Genomic DNA, 24747 nt, shown 5'->3' on the forward strand with positions numbered 1-24747 from the left:
TGAAATGCATAAACTTGTATAACCAAAACTATTCGCACAGATATGCAATTGAATGAAGCATTGACCTTGTACGTCCAAAATGTTTCACAGAAATGTGTCCTGCTTTGAATGTTGTCACTAGATACTGCAAATACACATTCCATTCAATCAGTCCCCGACCTGACCCACAGATGAGGACTCCCATCTTTGTGAACCTTGCACATAAGTTAGACTGCCTGCCAGTATCTTTTGTCTGTTCTTCTTAGGTACTGATGCTGTACAGACTTTCTCGAGAACTCTCACTCCTTCTCAGAAATAAACAACACAAAATGCAAAGATCCACTTGAATTCTTTATTCCGCATCAGACGAATGATAGCTATATGGTGTAGGAATTCAAGGGCCTTCTGGTGACTTGAGACAGTGATAATCCATTGGTATCCCACATGAAAATCTATCTCATCTATCTTGGCCTTGTTGTTACTCACGTCTCTGTACGTTTGTGTTGAAGTTTGAGTCGACACTCGCACAGTATAAACAGTCCACTGAGGTTTTTCTAACATATATATATAATTCCTTCCACAGTACCACGGAGATGGAGCATGAGGTGGCCTGCCTGGACATCACACCCCTGGGGGAGGCAGGTGGTGAGTCACCTCTCTGCGCCGTGGGACTCTGGACTGACATCTCGGCCCGCGTGCTCAAGCTGCCCTGCTTCACTGCCCTGCACAAGGAAATGCTGGGGGGAGGTGAGAGGAAAGAGGGGCAGGGGTTCCCTGATGGCTAAAAGGAAAAGATGTTTCTGGAGATAATGGTGAAAGAGGGGCGGAATGGATGTGTACTTGAGGAGTGCTTCAATGTAGACTGATCTTCTGTCCTAAATGGTTTCTCTGGTAGCCATTTTATTAGTATTTCATCTTACAATGTTAAAATTCACGAGAGAAGACTTGAGTGCTGCTTCTTGGCTGCAGTCATTGCAGACATTTTTTCACATCACAAACTGACGCAGGTAGGGCTGCTTTAACTCTGCCAGGTGTTCCTCTCATTCACTTCTCCGACACGGGCAGTGTGACAGCAAAAGTAGACTTTATGAGTAGGGCTCCTCACAAGTTTTTCATATATATATCATTTTTCTTGTTCTTGTCTTCTTTTGTATTTATTGTTGATACTAGAAAGTTGAAAGAAAAGTCACAAGGAAAAATGTAGGTGCAAATCGAATATGCTCAGTGTGAAGAACTCTTTAATTCACTTTTCTCCACCATTCAGCAAAAATGGTAAAACTTGTTTATGAGTTGTAAAATATGAGAATCAAAAGGTCATTTTATAGATAGTAATAGCTTTTTCATTTGCCGCAAAGAACTTAACTACATCGAACCCCTTGTTTTATTTTGTACAATTTAATTGCATGTTTGAAATAATTCTTTTTTTTCACGTTTTACTTTTTTAATCACAAAGTGGGAAACAAACACACCCTATCTCTGTGTTAACTTACAATATCCATTTTTTGAGAACTGGTAAATAGAATTTGCTTACACAAAGTTTAAAAAAAAATCTGAATTATAGATATTTATTTTCCATAGGGATTTGCTATCTTTGTAGTATGCAGTCTTTTTGACACATTCCAATCAAAACAGACACCAATCAACTATCAATCTTCATGGACAGAGCTTGATGTGTAAATATAGAGGACTAAATTGAACGTGCTGCTCTGTTACCATAATCAGTCAATCTGTTGACCCCACAGTAGAGCAATAATAAACAATGTTCCTGTTTGTCCTCAGAGATCATCCCTCGTTCGATCCTAATGACCACCTTTGAAGGCAGCTACTACCTGCTGTGTGCTCTTGGTGATGGAGCTCTTTTCTACTTTGGCCTGGACCTGCAGACAGGTGAGCACAACATTACTGTGTAGGAAATGTATCCAACAATAACAATTATGTAATATCATAGTTAATCCATACTAAAGTTAGATTAGCTATGTAGCTCCGACCTTTGTTGGTACATTAACTAACACGATGTAATTGTTACCTGACCTTTATGGACAATGTTTATCTCAAGCCTATCTCCTACACATGGCATCTCGGGACGCCCACAGTGACAGAAGCGTCTTCCTCTACATGATGTAGAATGATTTATATTTGGAAAGAAATGGGGCATGTTGTTCATACAAATGTGGTCTTAAAAGGAGTGTGTTCTCAAATTAGCTTGGGACCGAACATGCACGAGGAAGTTCCAGCTTCATTGCTAATGCAAATAAAAAATGAAACTGCTAATATTGAGTATTGATGTGAATGAAAGGAGGAGCACCCTATGTAAATGCAGGACCCTTGAACTGATTGTTTTTAGCAAGTTTGGAGGCGATTGTGGGAATGATGCTCATTGCAGCTCCAGACAAACGCACACGCTGCAGTAGTGGGACATTCTGTACTCAAAGGACACCTTTATTGGCAAATGGACCTTATTTGTTCTGTGGAGCCCTCCTGTCAAAATTACATCCAACTTGTATTTGGATCTCATCTCCCTTCTCTCAGGTGCCCTCAGTGAACGTAAGAAAGTCACCCTTGGCACTCAGCCCACGGTGCTGAGGACATTCCGATCCCTGTCTACCTCCAATGTCTTTGCCTGTTCTGACCGACCCACTGTCATTTATTCGTCCAACCACAAGCTGGTTTTCTCCAATGTCAATCTGAAGGAGGTCAACTACATGTGTCCACTTAACTCTGAGGGCTATCCTGACAGGTCAGCACCACCACATTTAACACTTCTTTTTTGCATTCATATTTTTCCAGTCTGTACTTCTAGAGGACGTTGTTTTCTTATACTGTATCCTTCTCTGCAGATTTAATGAAATATGTCTGTTTAAGGACGGAAACAAAACTAGTGCAATTTATTAAGATATGTATGCTGAAATGCAGTCGAATATTTTGATTTATTTGCAGTATGTGATTTTCTTTGTTCATTTACAATGATGCATTTCGATTTTTGACAGTCTTGCTCTAGCCAACAACAGCACCCTCACCATCGGCACCATTGATGAGATTCAGAAACTCCACATCCGCACTGTTCCCCTCTACGAGTCTCCAAGGTCAGTGCTTTTGTGAAAGGATTTTGTTAAAGTCAGACTCCAGACGAACATTTCAGCTTCATTGTATGTACTAAGTTCCAATTCACTGCGGGGTTCTTTGCTTCTGATTCAAGCAATATTTGCCTGTTTGATTTATGTACCAGAAAAATTACTTTGTTCGTTCCCTCTTTTTGTACTTACTGTTTAAATGAAAGCCATGCCGTGGAAGATTGAAAGGGGAGGGAAGTGCAGGAAGTGTGTTCCTTGTTTCCTTGCATCATCATTCTTTGCTTCACTCACTCGTCTCTTCTCTCTCTCCCTGCTTTAAACCACCATCAGGCGGATTTGTTATCAGGAGGTTTCCCAGTGTTTCGGGGTGCTGTCAAGCAGAGTGGAGATCCAAGATGCGAGTGGGACCACTTCTGCAGTTCGGCCCAGTGCCAGCACTCAGGTAGCTCTATGTTGTATTTGGATACCCAATGCCTAAGGGCTTGTTTGCTTTTACATTGTTATCTAACAAGGCAAGCCGACTAGGAACTATTATTTATAACAGGAGACTGGGAGCTTGTCAGCACATTGGCTGTCTTGTCTTGTTATCCACCACAAGCTTATGTGTCAGTTAGGTATTTATAATGACTCAGAGAATCAATCCCTACTGATTTAATCTGATTGTGTGTTTGTTATACAGAATGAGCCTAATGTAATGCTACAATTTTCATTTTTCTTTACTCGACTCATCTTTCAATCAATTAGTAAATTGTTAAATTCCTTTTCCACATTGATGTTGTGTTATTTTACTTGCTGTCCTAGAAAACACAAACTATTAATATGAAACACAACACCCTCATTGCAGCATCATTGATGCTATTATGAGCAGATGTTTGTTGTTTGTTTTCGAAATGGCCCATTGAAAACTATTATAATTATAATGTGTTATATTAAATATAATTATGATTGCAGGTATTTTCTCATACATTAATCACCTACCCCACAAACCTTTTGTTTGGACCTTATTTGTTCAAAATTACATCCAACTTGCAGCTTTGTATTTCTATAATGAGATGCTTGAAACAATGTTAAATTACAGTGAGTAACCTGCATGATGTAATTTAACATTGTTTGAATCTCAATCTCCTCTTAATCCTCCCTTGGCTGATTTGTTGCTGAGTAATTAGGACAATAAGATTTCAGTTGCCAAGACAGAATAGTACCTTCAGCACTGAAGGGTATGCTTACTCAGAGAGCTAATCAAAGCTTTTCAGACCGATTTGCTGTGGCAGCAAAAGCAGTGTCCACTTGGCTCTATAGCTTTCCCAGGGAGACCAGTGTGTCCTTTATTTGTGTTGTATTTATAGCTATGGAACACAACTTTGTGGAGGCAAAGCAGAATCTGTCACGTGCGGTGCCTTCAGTTTCTAGAAAGATAATTCCCTGATCCAGAACCTTGCACATTACAACATTTCAACCTGTGCTGTGGAAACAGAGCTTTATACTACCGTCCACCCTAAGAAGATAATTATCAGGCTTCACATGTCTTTAGCTGTCTACCCTCTCCCATCTAATACCACTGTTCTCTTCCAGGCTCTCTCCAGCAGTGTGAGCTCCAGTAAGCTCCTCCCCAGCAGCACCTCTCCCCACGAGACCTCTTTCGGTGAGGAGGTGGAGGTTCACAGTCTCCTCGTCGTGGATCAGCACACCTTTGAAGGTGAGGCAGTTGGATGTACATTTCCATTTGATCTCACTGAGCCTGTGCTTTCCAAATTGTGTATTCAGCTTGAAGAAGGACCGCCTGTAGAATCTTTAAAAAGTCTGCGCTTTGCACAGCCTGGCCCATTGTCTCATACGGCTTTCATGTACCAGACCCACATATGATGCAAGTCTGGCTGTGTTTGACCCCCTTCCAAATGCGTAGATATGCACAAAGTCTGTGGTCTGCAGTCTCTCAGCTGAACCCCCTGCTTGTCTTGCTCATATTGACTTCCAATTTCATTAAATCATTGACATCATCTACCACTTTAACAAGCCAGGCTCACTCCATGGGGTCAGTAACATCAGCTTAGTCGCGCACCCTGTAGATACAATCGGCACACTTTCCTCTTTGTAGTTGCAAAAGAGATCTCTGCACCTGCATGGAGGAGGGTGCGATGTGGGAGGACAACCTGAACCTCCCATCTTATACCATTACGCCGTCCTGGGAAGCCCAAACTCCCACAGCCGAAAGGAGGGGGAGGGGGAGGGGTTGGGTAGGAAAAATGTTAGAATATCAATACTCAAAATAGGCTCTTTGAAGTCTGACTGGACACCACTGGGCTTCACAGTCATTTTTCATGAGGAAGCACTTTGACCGTGAGTGTTTTTTCTCCACCATGTTTTGCAATGCAGATTTCACTGCACCAAGCCTAACTTGCATACATTAGAGCACGTTAAATGAAAATATGAAAATATGTAAACAAGGGAGCTGGGCAACCTGTTGTTTCAACCGCTGAATGCAAATCATCAATATTTTAGCAAAGTAACTGCTCATTTAAATGTGTGATTTTCACCAATGCCACACAGAAGCATTGCAATTATAATGCACCTTTAATGGATATACCTACAGTGACCAATGTCAAACACAGAAATCAGAGCTATATGTTTATGGTGTACATATTCATTCGGTTATAGCTATGCCAGTGGTTGAATGACTTTCTTGGAGTCCTTGTAATCCTCTTCTTATTATTCAGACCAAATGCCCCTGGGTTTAAGAAATACACAGAAATGTTAAATGCTGTCAGCAGGGACAAATATTGCTGCAGCCTTCACTCTCCTTTTCCTAATTCATTTTGTCTTTGTGTCGCCGTATTCAGTTCTCCATGCCCATCAGTTCCTCCCCAGTGAATATGCCCTCAGCATGGTTTCGTGTCGCCTGGGCAAAGACCCATCGGTGTACTTCATTGTCGGCACTGCCATGGTCTACCCAGAGGAGGCTGAGCCAAAGCAAGGACGCATCATTGTCTTCCACTACACTGACAGTGAGTAGCCAGGCTTTTTTTTTTTCAACCTTTTTCTCTTTAGTAAATAAATGTACAAAATCACACCACATAGCTATTTTTCTTTTCATGTACGTCATTTTGATTTGCTCTGTTTATCCCCTCACCTAACCCCGTCCTTGTCTCACCTTCCCTGCCGTCCTTTTTCTTTTCACTCTCAGGTACTTTGTCCTAGATCCTCTTCTTTCTGTGCCACACTTAATCATTTCTTATCATATTCTCTTATCTGTCGTTCCTTGCCTGGCCACTCTTTACTGATTTTCCTTCATTTTCTTTCATGCCATGTCCTTCTGAAGGTGTATTGCTTATTCTCTGCCTAGTTCTCCTCTAGCTTCATATTCTATGTCTGTCTTTTTTCTTGTCCTCAAAGCCTTCGCAATGTTTTTTTCCAAATCTTTTTTCTCTTCATTCCATTATCTGCCTCTTCCTCTCTGTCAGGCTTGTTCACTGCCCCACACCTCTCTAACAAGATCGTGTAGATGCTTGTTTAGGATGACATTGAATGTGTACCACTATGAATGTTAACTGAACATTGACTGACAGACATTGTTCTCTGTGCTGCAGGTAAGCTGCAATCGGTGGCTGAGAAGGAAGTGAAAGGCGCTGTTTATTCTATGGTGGAGTTTAATGGCAAGCTGCTGGCCAGCATCAATAGCACAGTAAGTGGCACTCGATGCGTTTGCGTAATTTTCCTTTATAACTGACTACATTCACACAAGCTTGTCAAGCTGTCCTTATTATAGCATATTTTTCCCAAAATGTAGCTCAAATATCACATTATACCTGGGTCTACTTGGACGTAAGATGGCAATATTTACACCATCCATTGAACAGCCAATCAATCTGCAATGTGTTTTTACTCATTTTTTTATTTTATAAATATTTTATACAATGCCGTATCGTTGCAGACTGATATCACTGGATTGCAGTGTAACCCCCCCCCCCCCCTCTGCTGACCTGTAATACTAAACTCATCCAGATTGAGCCTTAGGACAGATTTAAAGCATTAACGACCAGAAAGACAGTCTCATCTGAAGACATCCTTTTTAATATACTTAATATTTCTGATTTCTTCACTCGAAATCACTTCATTCCTATTTGAGAAGTAGTAGTTACATCAAAATGTACAATAATTTGACACTTCAGAAAAACATGATTCATACTGTTATATGATTATACTGTTATCTAGGAGGAATGCGGGAAGATAACACAAATGGCAACCAATAATTGAGGGAATCGATGTGAAAGTGTCAGTGAAGTGGTTCTCAAAATGTGGGGGAGGATGGGATGATATGGCTGTGCCAAAACAAAGAAACAAAAAAGGGAAAAGAACTAACTGGCTCCTCTAAAAGGTGAGCTTCCAAAACACAGAAATGACACCAACCAACCTACCAACCTAGTGACTCTCAACAACAGGGATCTATGTCGTCTAACCTGTCCACAAAAACCTCCCACCACAATACCTCTTAATTTCACAAATAACAAATCCACTGATTCACCGAGCAGGTTGTCACCAAGACAAAAACAAATGGAGAACGAGGACTCTTTAGGTGTGCAGCTTTGTAGCTGGCACCGAATGACGATTGGCCCTCGTGAGCCAATTGGCAGCAAGGCAGGGCTAGCCAAGTGGAAACCAATTGGACTTATACCTGAGTGACAAACAGGCATGAGAGAGGGAGAGAGGCCCGAGGAAAGAAACCCAAACCACACCATATTGCCCCTGCCTGTCACATAACACTTACAAAAAAAACAACTTGCTAACCGGCGATTGGGGGAAAAAAGAGCCCAAGCTTTCCTCTTGGAATAATGTATCAAAATAACACCATCATACTCGGTCACAGAGTTTCCCTGCACACTGATTATTTTTTCTGTATTTGTGTTTACATATGACAACATTTAAGTATACTACCAGTTACTACAAAACTCCTGGCTCAAACTATTAAATCTCGGATCCCCATAGATTCAGCATTTCTAGAGTCAGCATTTAAAGATTGAAACCAAATTTGACATCTCAAGGTGCCATTGATAAAACCGCTGAGGCAAACACATGGTTGTCACACTTTAAAAACCCTACTACCCCATACAAAGAACTGCATTTTTGTACTTAAACTAAATCCCCGAGCTAGAATGTTTCCCCAACCAAATCTAAGCTAAATTGGCAAACCCAGACTTGTTTGGATGCTTACAATCCTCCGTAGATGTCTTATTGGCTGTTTACTTGTTCTGGTTGACCGACCTCCTCCAAAAGACTGACTCTTCCATTTTACATGGGCCAAAAAAAAACCTTTACCTTATTTTCGGCTTGCTGGCGATTAGCCAATTGTAATTTGATTGTCGACTGTTACAGCCGATAGAGAAGTGTCAGAGCTTTCCAAGATGGCATTGTGAGCCCCGGTTAGTGAATCTTACATTGATCCTAAGGCCTTCGCTTCATGCAAGATTAGACACAGAAGTGGATTTGAATGTGGCTAAACTGTTAGAGGCCTTACACCAGGCGAAAAATGCAAATAAGGGGAGAGTCCTCAAGGAGAGAGAATGTATGTGGATAGTATATACTACTATAACTTTTACCCTTTTACCCCAATCACATCACATAAGTCTGTTATTCAGTTTGATTTTCCATAGCTTTTTGAAGATTTCATTCCAGTTATGGTGTTTACATGGCATTTCAAATAAGTTTTTATTCTGTGTAGTCAATCTTTTTTTCATCTATGAGAATTAGTTTTCATGACTCACAGGCTTGACATTAATGAAATAAAATCAACAAAAAATGGATTGGATATGCTGCCATATAGTCAACAGAGTAATTAAACTTAGTGTTTTTGATCAGGTGAGTTTGTCCCTGTGAGATTAACTGCCAATTCCAGTTGAGGCTCATGAAAATTAGATTATTTTCATTTGTTGTATGCCATACCAAATCAAAGGGTGAGATAAACAGATGAAAATCCATAGCTTCTGGCTGGATTGAATGAAGCAGACAGCCAGCTTAACTATCCTTGAACTGTTCCTACAGAGGCACCTGATAACTCAAGGCAGTAATCAGCACCTTAACCTCACAGTCACCAAAGCACAAAACATGTCCAAAGTGACAGCAATATGGAACTGAAATCTTAACCTGTTCATCAAATACTGAAGGAGCTCATTATTGTATGATTACCCTCTACCCCACCAAACGATTAGCAATTGTAATACACTACCACTTTTGCTTCCAGGTCCGCCTGTACGAGTGGACAGCTGAGAAGGAGCTGAGAACAGAGTGTAACCACTACAACAATATCATGGCACTCTACTTGAAGACCAAAGGAGATTTCATCCTGGTGGGAGACTTGATGAGGTCTGTGCTGTTGCTGGCTTATAAACCCATGGAAGGCAACTTTGAAGAGGTGAGGATGGTAGTGAGAGGTAATATGTAAGGAATAACCCAGCATGAAACTGCAAATGGTAATTTTCAGAGATTTTGTTCCAAACCCAAATGGTTTGATGGAAAGCAGGCCAGGATTTTGACTTTCTTTCTTGGAAAATATCTGAGCGGTGTATTTATTTCATTTCCCTGTTTCGCCCCAGGGATGAGTCCACATCATTCACGTTCTTTTCTTAGCAGGTTATCCGTGTATTTAATGCCTTTGCAACAAACGTAAAAAATGTGCCTCTCAGCATAGAGCACAAGCTGTAGAGACCAAAGCAATATCATTTATGCAGAACTAGAATATTAATCTCTGACTACTCTTTAGCTTTTGGAAACGTTACATTCCACAAGTAGAAATTGTGTTTAAGGAATATATGTTCTTCCTCCCTTAAAGAGGATACTGACCTTGTTTTCGCATTCATTTCAGGTTGTTGGTCATGGGGGCCACTGTTTAGCAACAACACATTTAGAACAATACAACAACAACACATTTAGAACAATATGGCTATATTCATACAAAACAGGAGAGGTGTTGAGTGTGTGTCAGAGTCTTCAAGTCTCTCAGACTACTGGAAACAATGCAGGGTTTCTAACAATCACGAAGGCTTGAAAAAAGGTTTTATGAGGAAGCAAATGCATGCAGAGTGTTTGTTGTGTGTGGGCGAGAAAAATAAAAATAAGAACTAAAAGCTGCAAAAGTTCTGATACCTATAGAGTTTGGTGATAATTCTATATGAAGAACCATTTTTGATATAGTAGAATTGCCTAATGTGGGTTTAATGTCTTTTTGGGTGTTTTACAATTTCTTAAATATACAATAATGTTAATATGTATCTTGCAATATGTCCCAGGGGAGAAACTAATTTTTTTGTACTTCCTGTACTTCATAAACAAGTAGATATACATCTGAATGAGTAAATGGATTCCTTTTACAGTGGTTACATTTTAGAGTGCTACTGATGAATCTACTGCAAAAGCACAGGCTGAATAGGTGCAGCATAAAAAGGAAATGATTCATTGAGAGACTGAACATATTTCTGAGATATTTTGCCAATTAAACGGTTGACAGAATGATGCTATAAACAACCATCCAACCATGTTTGCAGAGTTAATGAACAAATATGAGGCTATATGTCAGCCACGTTGGTTAGTAGGGTGCTCGCAACAAAAGGACACAAAACAACATCAAGCCATTGAAATAAGCACTCGGCTCAATACAACAAGGTTAATACTTTGTCTTACTGCAGTGAAAATCCATTTTCTAGAAGCCTGTTTGCTCGTGCAAGACGCCCTGAGGTTTTAGCATCGCAAATTGCTGGTGAGACACAATCACTGCGCAGGTTGGTCTCTGTAGAAGGCAGGGATAGTTGTGTCTGTTTTTATATTGCATTTCTAATGGATCTCAATGTGAAAATAAGGTATAAGGAGTATTTTGTCTTTTTTCTCAGTCATTTGTTTTGGCTTTAAGCTTTAAAAAAAATCAATTGTCCTTCTTTTTGGTTTTTGTTTTGTGGGAGATTTCATTCTTTTTCTTCTTCGTCTTTGTTCAAAGAAGGTGCTGTGTTTACTTCTCGACAAAAGGCTTCATGAGTTTGCGCCAGTTGCCTGACGATGCAAGATTCTATGCCGTTTGAACCAACACATCTCTTTTGTATTCATTTTGGGTCAGATTGCACGTGACTTTAATCCTAACTGGATGAGTGCTGTGGAAATTCTTGACGACGACAACTTCCTCGGGGCAGAAAATGCCTTCAACTTGTTCGTGTGCCAGAAGGACAGGTGAGCAGCACCACAACATGGGCCTACAACTCCAACTTAAGCCTTATATATAGGATAAATGGGTCTCTTAGGGCGACTTGCACATGAATTTCTAACTAGATCGTTCTAGTCTTCTGTACTGATCCTTTAACATCAAATCTACCAAATTGTTTGTCTCTTTTGGCTTTGCAGTACCGGTGTCCTTGCATGTGTTTTGAAATTCATTACTCCAACATCATTCGACTGTGTCTTCCGCCGCACGACTGCAGCCCTCTTGTTAGTCAGCTTGCTGTTAGATAGATGTTGATTTCAAGGAAAGGAAGAAGGATGCAATCTCAAAATGAACCTGTTACATTAACGTCACCACTTGTTTTCTACCCAATACATCAGGTTGGACCATTTAAAGCTTTTGACCTTTATTTCTGTCTCAAATTTATCTTCTTCCTCTCCACTGTTCCCCATCTTAATATCTGTTTTATCTCAATGATTCTCTGACCTTTTCAAACGCTTTTGATTACTCTGGCCCTCCTATTTTTTTTTTTAATTAATTATCTCTCCACCAATCTTTGCCTTTCTGCCTTCACTTGCTCAGTCTCATCTTTATTTAGCGATTTCCTCCACCGCTTCATCTCCCGCCATCCAGTTATATTCCATATCATCCTTTTAAATGTTTTCCTGTCCTATCATCCCGTCTTTATTCAGTGCGGCCACAACAGACGAGGAGCGGCAGCACCTGCAGGAGGTCGGTGTCTTCCACCTCGGGGAGTTTGTCAACGTGTTCTGCCACGGTTCACTGGTGCTGCAGAACTTGGGCGAAAGCTCCACACCGACCCAGGGCTCCGTGCTCTTTGGCACCGTCAATGGCATGATCGGTATGTAACACTACCAACTGAGCACGCTTTCATGTTGTCCAGTAAAAAACCTACTGCCTCTAAAGTCATTTCAACCACGTAGTCCATTTTCTCTGTGAATTAGTGAAGGGGTTGTTGACTTCAAGCGAATGTCTGGGAAACCTCATACAGCTGTGTTTCTTGTCGTTGTTGGGATTGTGTTCATACTTCCCGAGCCACTCCAGAATTGACGACTGGAGCGAGACTAAACAATGTAGCTGTGAAATGGCCTTTAAATGTCAACTTCCATGGAAATGACTTAAATACCCACTTTTTTTTTCCACCATATATTTTCGAGGTTTGAAAGTCTGACCCATGCTTTGAAGTTTAGATATAAAACATGAAAGTCAGCAAGATTCTAGTTGATGAATACCACCAGTGTTTTGTGTGTCAGAGCCATTGATCCACTTCTGAAAGCTAAAGGCACTCATCAAAATATCATAAAAGATGAATTATAATTTGACATTTGCATGACCATAAAATTTAAGTCATAATTTTGTCCTCTTCTCGGGGAAAAAATGGCCATTCAACAGTTCTCAATCTCAATAATTCTTGTTTCCTGCCATTGCCAGTAATTACCTGACAGCGCTGAGAAGACCTCAGACCAATTAGGAAGAACACAAACCTGTCAAAGGCATTCATTCAGGACCAGTTCCCTTTCAGAAAGGAACACACGAGAAATTACATTTTTACACCTCAGTACTTGTATCTTAAATAGTTAACTTTCAGCCTGGATGGTAACGACAGGGGAGATGAAAAAACAGGAGGGGCTCCGATCATTTGGACACAGCTTTTAATTGACCTCATGTACTCCCGCAGCACAATCACAGGGCACCGTATTTCACTTCAACATCATTTGTGATTCCTTCAAATGTCTCCCAGGAAAGTTTAGCAGGAAATGAGAACCACCAAGGTGCGCTCCTGTAAGCACTTTCCACCTTAACCAATGAACCAAAATGGGCTTCACTATGTAATGAAGAAAAACGCCATAGCTTAGCCTTTTCCCTCACGATGATGTGATGTATTAGAGGCTTTTGGGCAGAGGGTGTACTCCAAACAACTTCTTTTACCCAAATATCCGTAAATGGAGAAGTACTACTAAATCCATTTATGTCTAGTTTTGAGAATGTGGAAAATGTGTGATGGAACGGTTGAAAATGCAGCAATAAAAGCTTAAGCACAGGGTGATTAAATGACTGGAGGCCTTAAAAGTGTCAAACAAATCAAAATGGGAGGCATTAAACCTCTGAAGTCACTGCTATTAATACCAGCCTGTTAATGTAGTCAATGAATCATGGCTTGAATAGAAATATGTGGACACATTTGTGCGCAGGTGCACATTCCGACTCTTAGTGGAGTCTGTTAACAACACCGTTCACAAATCTGAATTTTAGTGAGAAAATAGTTGGGGGGAAATGAGGGGGAAAAAGCTAAATCACTGTCATTTTCACTCACTATGCAAACAACAAACAAGTCCTTGAAAATGGCGTTTGGCTGTACTTGAGGCTGTGTTTCATGTTCAGACTTTCACTGCCCCCAATTTATCTCATGTAAAGGATTTTTTTTGCCGAGCAGGATCAAATGAATTCATGCTGAAGAAACGTCTCGATGCATTTTGAATGAAAATGAGACTGTATACAACTTAATACAGCAAATGCCTTCACCTGTTACTCTGCAGCATCTGCAATTGTGTCTGTTCACAGAATGTGACAGAAAACGAATATGTTAAAGCATCGCTTCAGCACAACTGTGATCTTTTCTGGTAGTTCAAGCAAAACCTTGTGTTCCAAACTCCTGTTTATTTATCCCTTCGTTCTGATCTTTTGTTTGGCACTGCAACGCTTAAGAGTCCAGACCTGAACACATTTCTGATGTTGCATTTACACAAAGCCTTTTGTATCTATAAATAATCAAAGTAGATGCTCAATCAGAATAAAAATGCCTTGCATAAACGACCTCAATCAAATAAAGTGCCTCATACATATTATATTTTCATTATGATGGAAAGTGGTGATTCAAACTGAACATTCCCTTCAGATGAATACTTGCACTTATTTCTATTTCCGGTACATATCTCTATTCTGTAATCCACTTGAGTGAACTCTCTGTGAAAGTGCATCGCTCTCTCTCTCATTTGCTTTGAGTTTTTCAGTGCCAACATCACCTTTTCCGAGGAGGTTCCCCTGAGGAAGTTGCACGGCCCTGAAAAGTGTGAAAGAGGTCTTAATAGTGTTAGAAGGATAACACAATACAGTTCCCTTGTGTCTGTAGTAATTTTATATTCTTTTGTTTGAGTAGAGAGCAACATTAGTGAACCAAATAAGGGGATGAGCACTGAACATAGCCGTTCCCTTTCATGGAACTGTATAGAAATGTAAAAAGGTCTGCATTCTACTCTTTGGAGTTCAGCATTCCTAACCCTTTCAGCCTTAAGGCAGCGCTACCTTGAGGGGCTTGGGTTCTGAGCTCCTGGTTCCACCACATTCAACTTGGACCTTTCAAATGACAATGCAGAAGGTCATAAACACTGTAGAGCAATTTCCCAAAATGCACCATTTATAGAAAGAAAGAAAAAAAGGAATTGTGTGTGCATTAAAAAATTATTGCATTGTGAAGTGCCATCAGTCAGTCAGGGTGCAAAGGGAGGGCACATGAAATTAGGTTCAGCCCAAAGGTGAGCTTTGGGCTGTAGTATTGAAACCATACTGCCTACTGCCCTCATATTCCCTCCTTAGCTTCAGGAATCTTGCTTTATGAAAATGGAGCTTTTGGATATTTGTTTATTTATTCATGCTCTTATTCACTTCCAAAACATTGGACGATTACTATGTCATTGTATAGTATTCATATTTGATGAAAAGATCCCTGACGAGCTTCATCATCTGGCACAATTGGCAGCCATGTTTTAGAATGTTGTGAGTGCAGGCAGATGACGAGGTCATCTTTCAAAGCAGATAGTACAACAAATGATTCCACTTAGCATAATCCAAGGGAAAAAATTGAAATGAACAAAATGAAATGCTATGCTTGTTTATACAGGTGTAAACATGTTTAACACACAGCACAGCAAACATCAGCACAGCCTGAGACTCCTACATGAGCTTCATGGACACATATTCTAACTCTATGAAGGTGTGATAATCTGAGCCAATCACATTGAGCTGTTTGAGTGTTTACTATCTGCTGCAAACAGCAACAAAGGTTGTGCCTTGAACTGATGGAATGACTTTGTGATGCAGGCTTGGTGACCTCCCTATCTGAAGGCTGGTACAGCCTCCTCCTGGACCTGCAGAATCGCCTCAACAAGGTCATCAAGAGTGTGGGCAAGATTGAGCACAGCTTATATCCTTGAGAAACTCGTATGTATGCTTCATCTGTCACACTGAGAGAGAAGCTGCACTGGCAGATCTGGACATCTGGCAGGCAGTGAAGCCAGAGAGTGAAGCGACAGAAATTGTGTTTGTCCATTTCAAAAGAGTGTAACAGAAATCTTGTTGTACTGCACTCTGCAAGATAGTGACATGAATTTACGATGCAGGCGAGTGCATGTGTGTCGCACAGAGCAACTCCAATACTGAAGCTGAGCCTTTTTTTAATATATATATCCATCTGTATATGTATGGATCTATCCAGGCATCTTTATGAACTGTCACATTTTTGGCTAATCACAGATATTCTTTTAGTGTTATTGCATATTATAAGCTTGCGTCTTTATGACATATTGCTTCATGTGTAAGAACATAAGATGAACAACCCACACATCACCATGGATATTTGTTGGCTTGCCTGGGCTGGAATGTGAACGTGTTCATGTATCTGAAGTGTGATCCTCAGGCTGTGCAGCATAGTTGTATTGTCCTTAACTCTCTGGCACCTGGAGGTCCTTCCACACAGAGCGTAAGACAGAGCAGGCCACAGGCTTCATCGACGGGGATCTGATCGAGAGCTTTCTGGATCTGGGCCGGGCCAAGATGCAGGAAGTCGTCAGCACTCTACAGGTAGGGTCACATGGTCATGTCTATCATACTGAAGGATTTATAATCTGTTCATCTTCATATCTTACTGTCAGCCTTGAAATGCATGTAAATGGTTATCTTAAAGTCCATTCAATCAAGATTAATTTTTTTCATTTAAAGGCCATTAATCACAGTTATTATCGTCGGCCTCATTGGCAGTTTGCTGGCCCAGCTGATAGCTGATGGCTTCACAACAAGGTTTGGTAATCGAGAGCACAAAGAAGCAAAATATGCTGTTATTTCTGCTGTTTTGGAATTTTGAAAAACCTTACATTGCAGCGTGTTCAAATAATAATCTCAAAAAATATCTGGAGGCATAAAATTAAAGACCAGTCTCTGATTCAGGCCAGGGAAAGAAAAGGGGGAACATTAGTAACTGCACTGTTACGCCAGACGTGCTAAATACAGCAACTTGTGAGTGTTTTTACAAGAGAAAATCAGTTTTTAGTTGTAGATTTAGTTGAGTTTTGGCTCATTATTAAGGTACAGTCAAGGAAACTTACATGATGGGCAAATATGGGGGCTGTTGTTGTGGTAAATTAGCTGATAGAAGTTTTCATTGATGGCACCTTAACTGCAAGTAGAACAGAAAGCATGACATTTAAATGGCAGACATCATAGCACAGTGCAGAACAGGGGTCAAATTTGCGATAACCGCAAGCTGCTGCTGCAAGTTAACGACAGCGTCTCTTCATATGAAGTTATTTAAGCTCCAGCCAATATCTGAGCATTGATGCTGTCCCGTCCAAGCTGTGACGAACTGCAGCCTATGTCGACCATCTTTATTATTTGCTCCTGTGCTCTTTTGAATTCATTAAATCAAAAAACAGGTCTCAAACTCTCTCAGATAAGACGGAGCACAATCTGCCGCTTTGTACACAAAACGAGCCCCCCTGCTTGTTTTCGGAGGAGTGAAATGTGCTGTTGGTGTTCCATTACCTTTTAAAACTTTGGTTTGATGCACCGAGAATTGGGTTTGAGTTTCCAGCCTCAGAGGGAGAGGATAAAATATGACCTACACTACAGGCACATGATTTGTTTTCTAATGTTTTGGCAGGTTCTGGTTTGTCTGCCTTAAAGCAGGATTAAAAGCATGGATTTAAATTATCACACAGGCCTGCATTCATTGTCATGAAACCTTTCAAATCTTTTCTTGTTGTAAGTGGAACATAAAATGGCAACTCAATGGTGGGCAACTACACTATTTAGTTTTTAAATTCATTTATTTACTGAGAATCTGATGAAATGTGATTTAAACAATATGATGGACAGCAATTAAATGCAATCTGTAATCTGTGGAAACACCATAACATCATCTCACCTCAGGACCTGTAATAGAAGAAGCACAAAAGAATCTAAATGCACCTGTTTTTGACATTTGATGTTAGGCATCGTGTTGCTAGTCTCACCATTTTCCGCACTCACTCGATTCCAGATCGATGATGGCAGCGGAATGAAACGTGAAGCCACAGTGGATGAGGTCATCAAGATCGTGGAAGAGCTGACCAGGATCCACTAACCCTGCACATCATCTTGTTTCCCACTGAGTGAAAGGAAGGAGGAATCATGGTGGGAAACACCAGGGAAGGGAATGGTTTGAGTTTTATGGCTTTGTACATAATTATAAATAAACAGTTGTGCATGTTCGTCCTTCAGACTTCAGTAATTTGTCAGCCGGTGAGAGCCTGAAGTCTCCAAGTGAGGTGCGTAGCATCCTGTTGGACAACAGAGACCAAAGTGAAGACGTTGGTCTGAGTGTGTGCCCGTATGCGTGTGTGTGCTTGTGTGCGTGCATGAGTGCATTTGTGTAGAATAAAGTGTGACTATAAATAGTAAAAACCCAGAGATTTTCTTAACCAAAAACATGCTCTGGGATATGTGTGGCACTGGGTTTTAGGCAGGCAGCGACATTAAGAGGAGACGCTCTACACCCCCACAGCTCCGGTTTCTGATTCATATACACTTTCTAAGTTTATTATTGAAGTCTGGAGTAAAGACATTATGAGAAACAACATAAGAAAAATTAGATTTGTAGCTATTTTGTCTTGGTGATGTTTTCTCCATGTTTCTTTTAATAAACTTTGCTTTAGTACCGTCATTACTGGTGTCTCACTGTTTGGCTCCCGCTCAGGCTTATTGACCCCCAACTGAAGTGCATTTGTTTCACTCAGATGCAGCATTTGCTGTAATAAGGCTCTTGCCTGCGGTGTTTTGTTACACAATTGCATCAATCCAGTATTTCACAGAAGCTCCATGAACTAAATATTTTTTGTTCACCATTTTTAAGGACATTCCAAATGCTCTCATTTCTGCTCTGCTGATCAAGGATTGAGGAGGCTTGGCCACAAATAAAGAAATGAAAGGTCTATAAACCTAAATGATGCACTTAATTGAGGTAAATAAGTATTTCATCCCCAACCAACCAGTAAGAATTCTGGCTCCCACAGACGGTTATGTGCCCAGGAGGCACACAGATTTAGTCTTCTCCCTTTAGATTCTCCTAATCTCAACTTGTTACTATATAAAAGACACCTGTCTGCATAATAAATCAATCAGATTAGAACCATGGGCAAGACCAAAGAGCTGTCTGGGGATGCCAGGTACAAGATTGTAGCCCTGCCCTCGGCTGGAATAGGCTACAAGACCATCGGCAGGCAGCTTGGTGAGAGGGAGACAACCACCTTCTCTTAGCCAAGAAGACCTTTTATATATAGAAATAGTAATTTTGTTAATAATGAGTTCTTTTGGTATTCTGTCTCACCTACCATTAAAATTGTAGACCGTTTTTGTGTGTGGGCAAACTTACAAAATAGGCAAGGGATCAAATACTTACTTGGGTGTAAAGTTCGCCCAAATTGACGATGTGTGTTCAATGTAGATCTGAACAATTAAAGAACGGGGGGGAAAGGAAGGAAGGAAAAGGTCACTGAATGGCTGCAGCTGATCTCTCTGTAATTCTCTAACAGTGATCACAGGGGAATATTTCAGTTTTATTGTAATTAGTTAAGCCGCTCTGAAAACATTGAAAGCTGTGCTGCTGTCTGCTGAAGATGCATGAGTGTGGATGGAGAGAACCTTGAAGGACGTTTCTGGGCTGCATTTCCAAAAGGAGGGCCTGAATTCGCAATGATACACCCATTCATACAAAAAGGAGAAAAAGCACTGTACAATATTTCACTGTCTAATGCAGGCTGGAAAGTACTTTGAGATGCACTCAGCAAGCACGTTCCATTCCTATTCCTCTTTTCTCATGTTGTTGCCTTGCACCTTTTCTTTGCATCTTCAGAGGGTGGAACTTAGACACAAGTGAGGGACACATGGCAACGATTTCAGATGGTTGATAAGTTCTAAGACTGCTTGTTATCCATCTGTTTGCAAGATTTCTGGTGTTCAGCGTCTGGACTGGCAGATTTTAAACGGATTCTTAGTGTGTGTGGTGTGCTGTTGTGGCCAAATGCTCAAAGTGCGTTTGCTCTCCAGACACACTAGAGGAACAAAACACTGAGATGTATAATTTTAAGTTATTTGTGGGTACATTCTCATATTTAACATCCGATACGATTTGAAGAATTCAATCAGATGTTTCTTACATATCAGCAGCATTCATCTGAGCTCTGTGAACTGAAAAAGATGGACCAACTATACCAGCATGCAGTCATTAAACACTTGTTCTAGCCATGATCTTTGAACAACACTAACTGTTGTGTCATCTTACGTCATGCTGCAGTCAGCTGTGGCTGCATTTTGGACGAAAATCCCCTCAGCGTCAGTGGCAGACGTGTGATTGAAGAGGACTATGTTGATAAATACACACCTCTCTGTCAAGATTGTTCTACGTTTGACACAGAACTTATCATTTCAAACTAACCAGACTCACTGAGGGACCTAGCCAAGAGGGCGGCATAAAAGCAGAAACAACAGACAAATGAATACACTACAGATATCTTAGATTTGTAAAGTAAGCATAAATGGAAACAAACAGTGACGGATGGTAGACATTTCTTTTCAATCTATTCAGAAATGTGACAAATGATCTTAGGAGAGTATCAGCAGCTAACCAGGGAGCTATAATACATTTCAGATGTCCAAACAAGGGAACTATAAGAGTGTGTGTTGTGAGGCAGTTTTTGTGTTCTTGTCAGACCTGCTGAACGTGCAGAATAATACACTGCATTGTTTTCTCCACTGCCTCATTATTTTCTGTGGTGTATTTACTTCAAGGTCTTACAATGTAAGAGGCTGCCAGAGTGAGACTGAACACCAGCTTAGAAATAATGAAACTTTCCGTTACATATTTCACAGGGAGGATCTGATGCTAACTGGACAGTACCTAGCAACGAGACTTCTGCCAGCTGTGCAGTGTTATTTTTGACCTGTCACTACTTCAAAGCCATGTGCTTTTGTTTTTGTGTTTTTGTGCTGTGGCTTTCTTCCCCCGCAGTTAAACCCGTCTTTGACTTTTGTAATGCTTTAAAAGCAAAAACTAACAAAGCTCAACCATTACTCTCTCTCGGATTTGCGCCACTGTGCATAAGGAATGAAAACAGGTCATTTTTGTCATTTTCTGTGGACACTCCCAAAATGTTCTGCTCTTCACTGCTCTGTTAGGCTAACTGAACTAAGACCTATGTTCAGTGAATCACAGATGCTGAACAAACACTCGCTGACTAGCCTTGCACCATTCTCTGTGGGTGTGTGTTAAGTATTTTTATAGACAGGTTGTTTGGTTTCAGCATGTTACAGCATTAAAAGACAACTGAAAAACCAAACTTTCAGAGCAGTTTGGGATGTATTGGTTTGTCTTGACTCTTGTCTTGTCTGACAATGTCCAGCATGTACTCCCTACTACACGAAAATAAGGACAAAGGATGTAAAGCAAACTATTTCTGCATTAAACAGAGGGGAGAACCACAAACCACAAGTGGTGACTGAATACATTCATTTAAATTCATGATTCATCCTCCCTTAACAAGGACACAATATTCAAAATGATCTTTCCATCAGTATTGACTTCTCCTCTTTCCTTGTCTGAACTGAATTAGAATGACTCACACTCCTGTTCACCACAGACCAATCTCTGCAGGCAATTATGTTGACTCAGCAAGATGTTAGGTATGGTAATTTCTCAGTGTGTGACGGCAGAAATTAAATTTGGTTATCTAACCCATAAAAGAGTAGCATGCAAGACTCACATGTACAGTACAGATATTGCAAATAAAGTGTCGTATGGGAGTGACTCTGCATGTGAGTAGCCTCATCAATGGAGACACTAGAAGAGAGATCAACATCCAATCCTTTTTCCGACCCTGCCAAAAAGCTCTTTAGAAAGACTCCAGAGAGCTCAGGAGCCACAGAGATGAAAAACTGACCAGAGAAGTGGTCAGTACAGTCACAGGATGTAAGATGATTGTCTAATTGCTCTCCTGTAAAAAGGAGAGTAGAGCTCAAGCCAGAAAAGAGCATGTTACAATAATCCAGTCTGGAGGTGACAAATGCAAATTCAAGTTTTAGCATCTGCTTTTCTAAGGAACGGTCTGATTCTGGTGATATTTTGGATATGAAAGTATGCAACCCTTGTCACATTGTTAATATGGCTGCTGAATGTCACGTCCTCGTCAAATGTTACGCACAGATTCTTTGCTGTTGCCGAGCAACGTATGTGACCATCGTCAAAGTTAATTTAAAGGCTCTGGAATTCCAATCTCTGCTTCTTTGGGCCTAAGTTTTATTGACATTAAAAAGCAGATTTTTTTTGGTGCAATTTTCTTTTCTGTTCTTTCATATCGAAGGAAATATTTTACCTCATTTGAGTGAAATTTGTTTAGCAGGGCTTTTGTTGTTATTTCCCTTTAGAAAAGAGCGGATTTTCCAGTATGCATGAGAAATTTTTAAAGTGATCAAAAGTAATTTTCATTTAATCCACATGTAGCCAAAATGACTGGGACTTTTTTTTCCCCCAATGGTGACTCCATGTAAACCATCAGAATTTTTAATTTGTTACCAAGCCCACTCACTGCTTGCAGCTTTATTTTGACATACAGTGTTTTCATTTCATTATCGTTTTCCAGCAGTCGTCTCTTTGTTAATTTGTATTTAGGGCCAGATGTCTGTGCTAGACAGTAGAATTGTCCCTGGATGAACCCGTCATTTTCCCAGCGGACAGAAGTGGACCATTTTATAGAGTCAAAACAGTATGCTAATGCACTCGGCCCTGGCCCAGCTGAAGGCGAGCCTGGTTTCTGTTTTGGGTTGCAGGTCTGTGATTCTGAATGAGGAAATCTGATGCTGGTATTTCTTTCTGGTTTTTGTTCAGGTTCAGTGTTTTTCACATTTAGCAGGATCTGAATGCTTTGTGAATGAATGCCAGAATGTCTTTGGTGCGGTTTGTCTGATAAGAATAAATATTCCCTCTAAATCTGACACTAAGAGATTCCAGAGATACGTGTTTATGAAGATACTTTTTCACAGCCTAGAGAAATGTGTCTGCAGCACTGCATTCAGGCTTTGCTATCCAAAGAACTATTGTGGAATTAGATTACTAGAAGTTTACATTGTTGATCACTTCATTTCATTTCCCAATCCCTCTGTTGTCCCTAATAACAGAGGAGGAAGACCATGAGTCTAAATAGTGACACAGTGATATCAATACATCAGTATTGACACACAATGGTCCAACAGAGCTTGTGCTTGTGAGTGCACTGCTGATTAACTCTCTTTGGAAATATAAAGTGACCACAGATAAGCTGTGGAATCTCTCTGAAGATGTGAGAACACTGTTCTGTGAGATTGTAATCATATTTGATGTAAGATGGTGTTGATGCTCAGGCACACTTCATGAAATATTAAATCTGAGGTGCCCTACATAAGGCATGTGCGTCTTTTTTAGCACACAGTATGAGACTGAGACTGTTTCACAATGGAGCTTTGCACTGATAGCCACAATGAGATACTTACCAAGCTGTTGCAACATAATCACATTTCAGAAGGGAAACCCACACATTTTCGGATATTGTTGGAATAAATGTGTGGATAGTAATGCAGGAGATACCAAACAAAGCTCAAGTAGCTTTTCTATGCTTCAATTAAACTCCCACGTGTTATGCTGGCCTGGTACTCCACTGGATCTGCTCCAAAAGTTCCCTGAATGAATTTCATAATCAATACATACAGGGAATAAATTGTATTTATAAGATTTGTATTTGTTACAACATCCACACGTCTTCTTTATGATCAGGGGATCATAAACCCATTACGTCTGTCACACAGCCTGCAAGCTTTTACATCAAGGCAGTAAAACCTGCAGACATTTATTTTCAATGAAATGCAAAATGAATGTAAAACGTTTGCTCATCCACAATCTGACAAGATAAATATATTGTATCGTTTGTTAAATATGAATGGATTTTGTAAATGTCAGTAGCTGGAGTTGATGCACACATGTCCTAACTAACTGTGTGCAGGGTTATCTATTGTTTATTGCTTTATTGATTAATCTTCCTGTGCGGACACGACATACAGAACAAATTTAACAAACCACTTGAAATGTATAATAATCTGATTGTTACATTTTCTGCACTGAACAAACCAAGTAGTGGTTTTCTACATTATACCCCAGGGGAAATGACATTAATGGTTACATGACATTTTGCCAGTTGCCACATCATCCCAATGGGTAATCAAAGGCATAGTTTACAATAACCACGCAAAAACACTGCGCTGTCTAGTTCTAGATAACCAATGTGCTGCTGCTGTTTTCTTTCCTCTGATTAACTGAGATCAAAGATTCAATATTTAAGTTTACAGTGAGCAAAAAGGCAGATTGAGTCATTTGTTTAAAAGAAGTCTTTCGGCTCGTGTTCCCACCACAGCTGAACAGCGGCAGATGTAGTTTGAGACCAGACCGAACTCACTTACTCAAAACTATGCAGGTGTGAAATAACCTTCATCAACATCGTGTAATGTCTTTGTGCTGCGACACATAACCCATAATCCCCTCTTCCCACAAATCTGAACCGTCTGTTGAAATATTGCTTTCAGAGAGTTGTGAGTGTCAATTAAATATCAGCCTTTTGTTTGGTATCCTTGATTTGAACTCCTGTCATGATCTAGTTCAAGACAGAACGCTAAAAGCTGGATTGAGTCCTGTTATATATATGATTATATTAGCTTATTAAAGCAAATAAGATCAGTGAATACTTGAGGCCATCAAAACATTGATTACTGACATTTTAGAGTGTTTGTTTAATTAAGTGCGTGTTTTTTGTTCAGAAGAGGCTGAGTTACTCTACAAAATCAATGTTATTTCAAATTACAAGGGATTCTCACTCAGTATTCAGAGCAATTGGCCTGAATTTATTTATGTTGTAAATGATATGAAAGTTAATAAGCCCAATTATCATGGGAGAAATTATTAGGATTTTGGCTCACCTCCACACAACACACAAGAACACAAGGACATTTTTATTATCACGGATAAACACCCCTATATTTTCAGCTTCTCTGCTGATACATCAACACAAATGAGGTGTTTCCCAGTAGCAGCATGTTTGCCTTTCATGACACGTCCTGACAGATTCATTATCAGTCAACAGACACCAGCGCACAAAC

General features: G+C 40.3%; 1 protein-coding gene across 1 annotated transcript in view; it reads left to right on the top strand.

Annotated features, from left to right (window-relative positions):
• The window catches only part of ddb1 (damage-specific DNA binding protein 1), a 31118-nt gene extending 12880 nt beyond the window's left edge, over positions 1-18238 (top strand). Inside the window, exons 14-27 of the mRNA XM_076155746.1 lie at positions 563-726; positions 1759-1866; positions 2509-2716; positions 2967-3062; positions 3381-3492; positions 4623-4746; positions 5888-6052; positions 6635-6729; positions 9283-9453; positions 11146-11255; positions 11937-12106; positions 15364-15466; positions 15999-16122; positions 17576-18238. Of these exons, the coding sequence (XP_076011861.1) occupies positions 563-726; positions 1759-1866; positions 2509-2716; positions 2967-3062; positions 3381-3492; positions 4623-4746; positions 5888-6052; positions 6635-6729; positions 9283-9453; positions 11146-11255; positions 11937-12106; positions 15364-15466; positions 15999-16122; positions 17576-17659 (1834 nt within the window). The 3' untranslated portion in view covers positions 17660-18238. The remainder of the gene's footprint in view (positions 1-562; positions 727-1758; positions 1867-2508; positions 2717-2966; positions 3063-3380; positions 3493-4622; positions 4747-5887; positions 6053-6634; positions 6730-9282; positions 9454-11145; positions 11256-11936; positions 12107-15363; positions 15467-15998; positions 16123-17575) is intronic.
• Positions 18239-24747: the final 6509 nt, after the last annotated feature.

This window comes from Genypterus blacodes, unplaced genomic scaffold (genome assembly GCF_046128005.1).
Source record: "Genypterus blacodes isolate CSIRO-AG114 ecotype Tasmania unplaced genomic scaffold, CSIRO-AGI_Gbla_v1 ptg000067l_1, whole genome shotgun sequence".
In the NCBI taxonomy this organism is placed as follows: Eukaryota; Metazoa; Chordata; class Actinopteri; order Ophidiiformes; family Ophidiidae; genus Genypterus; species Genypterus blacodes.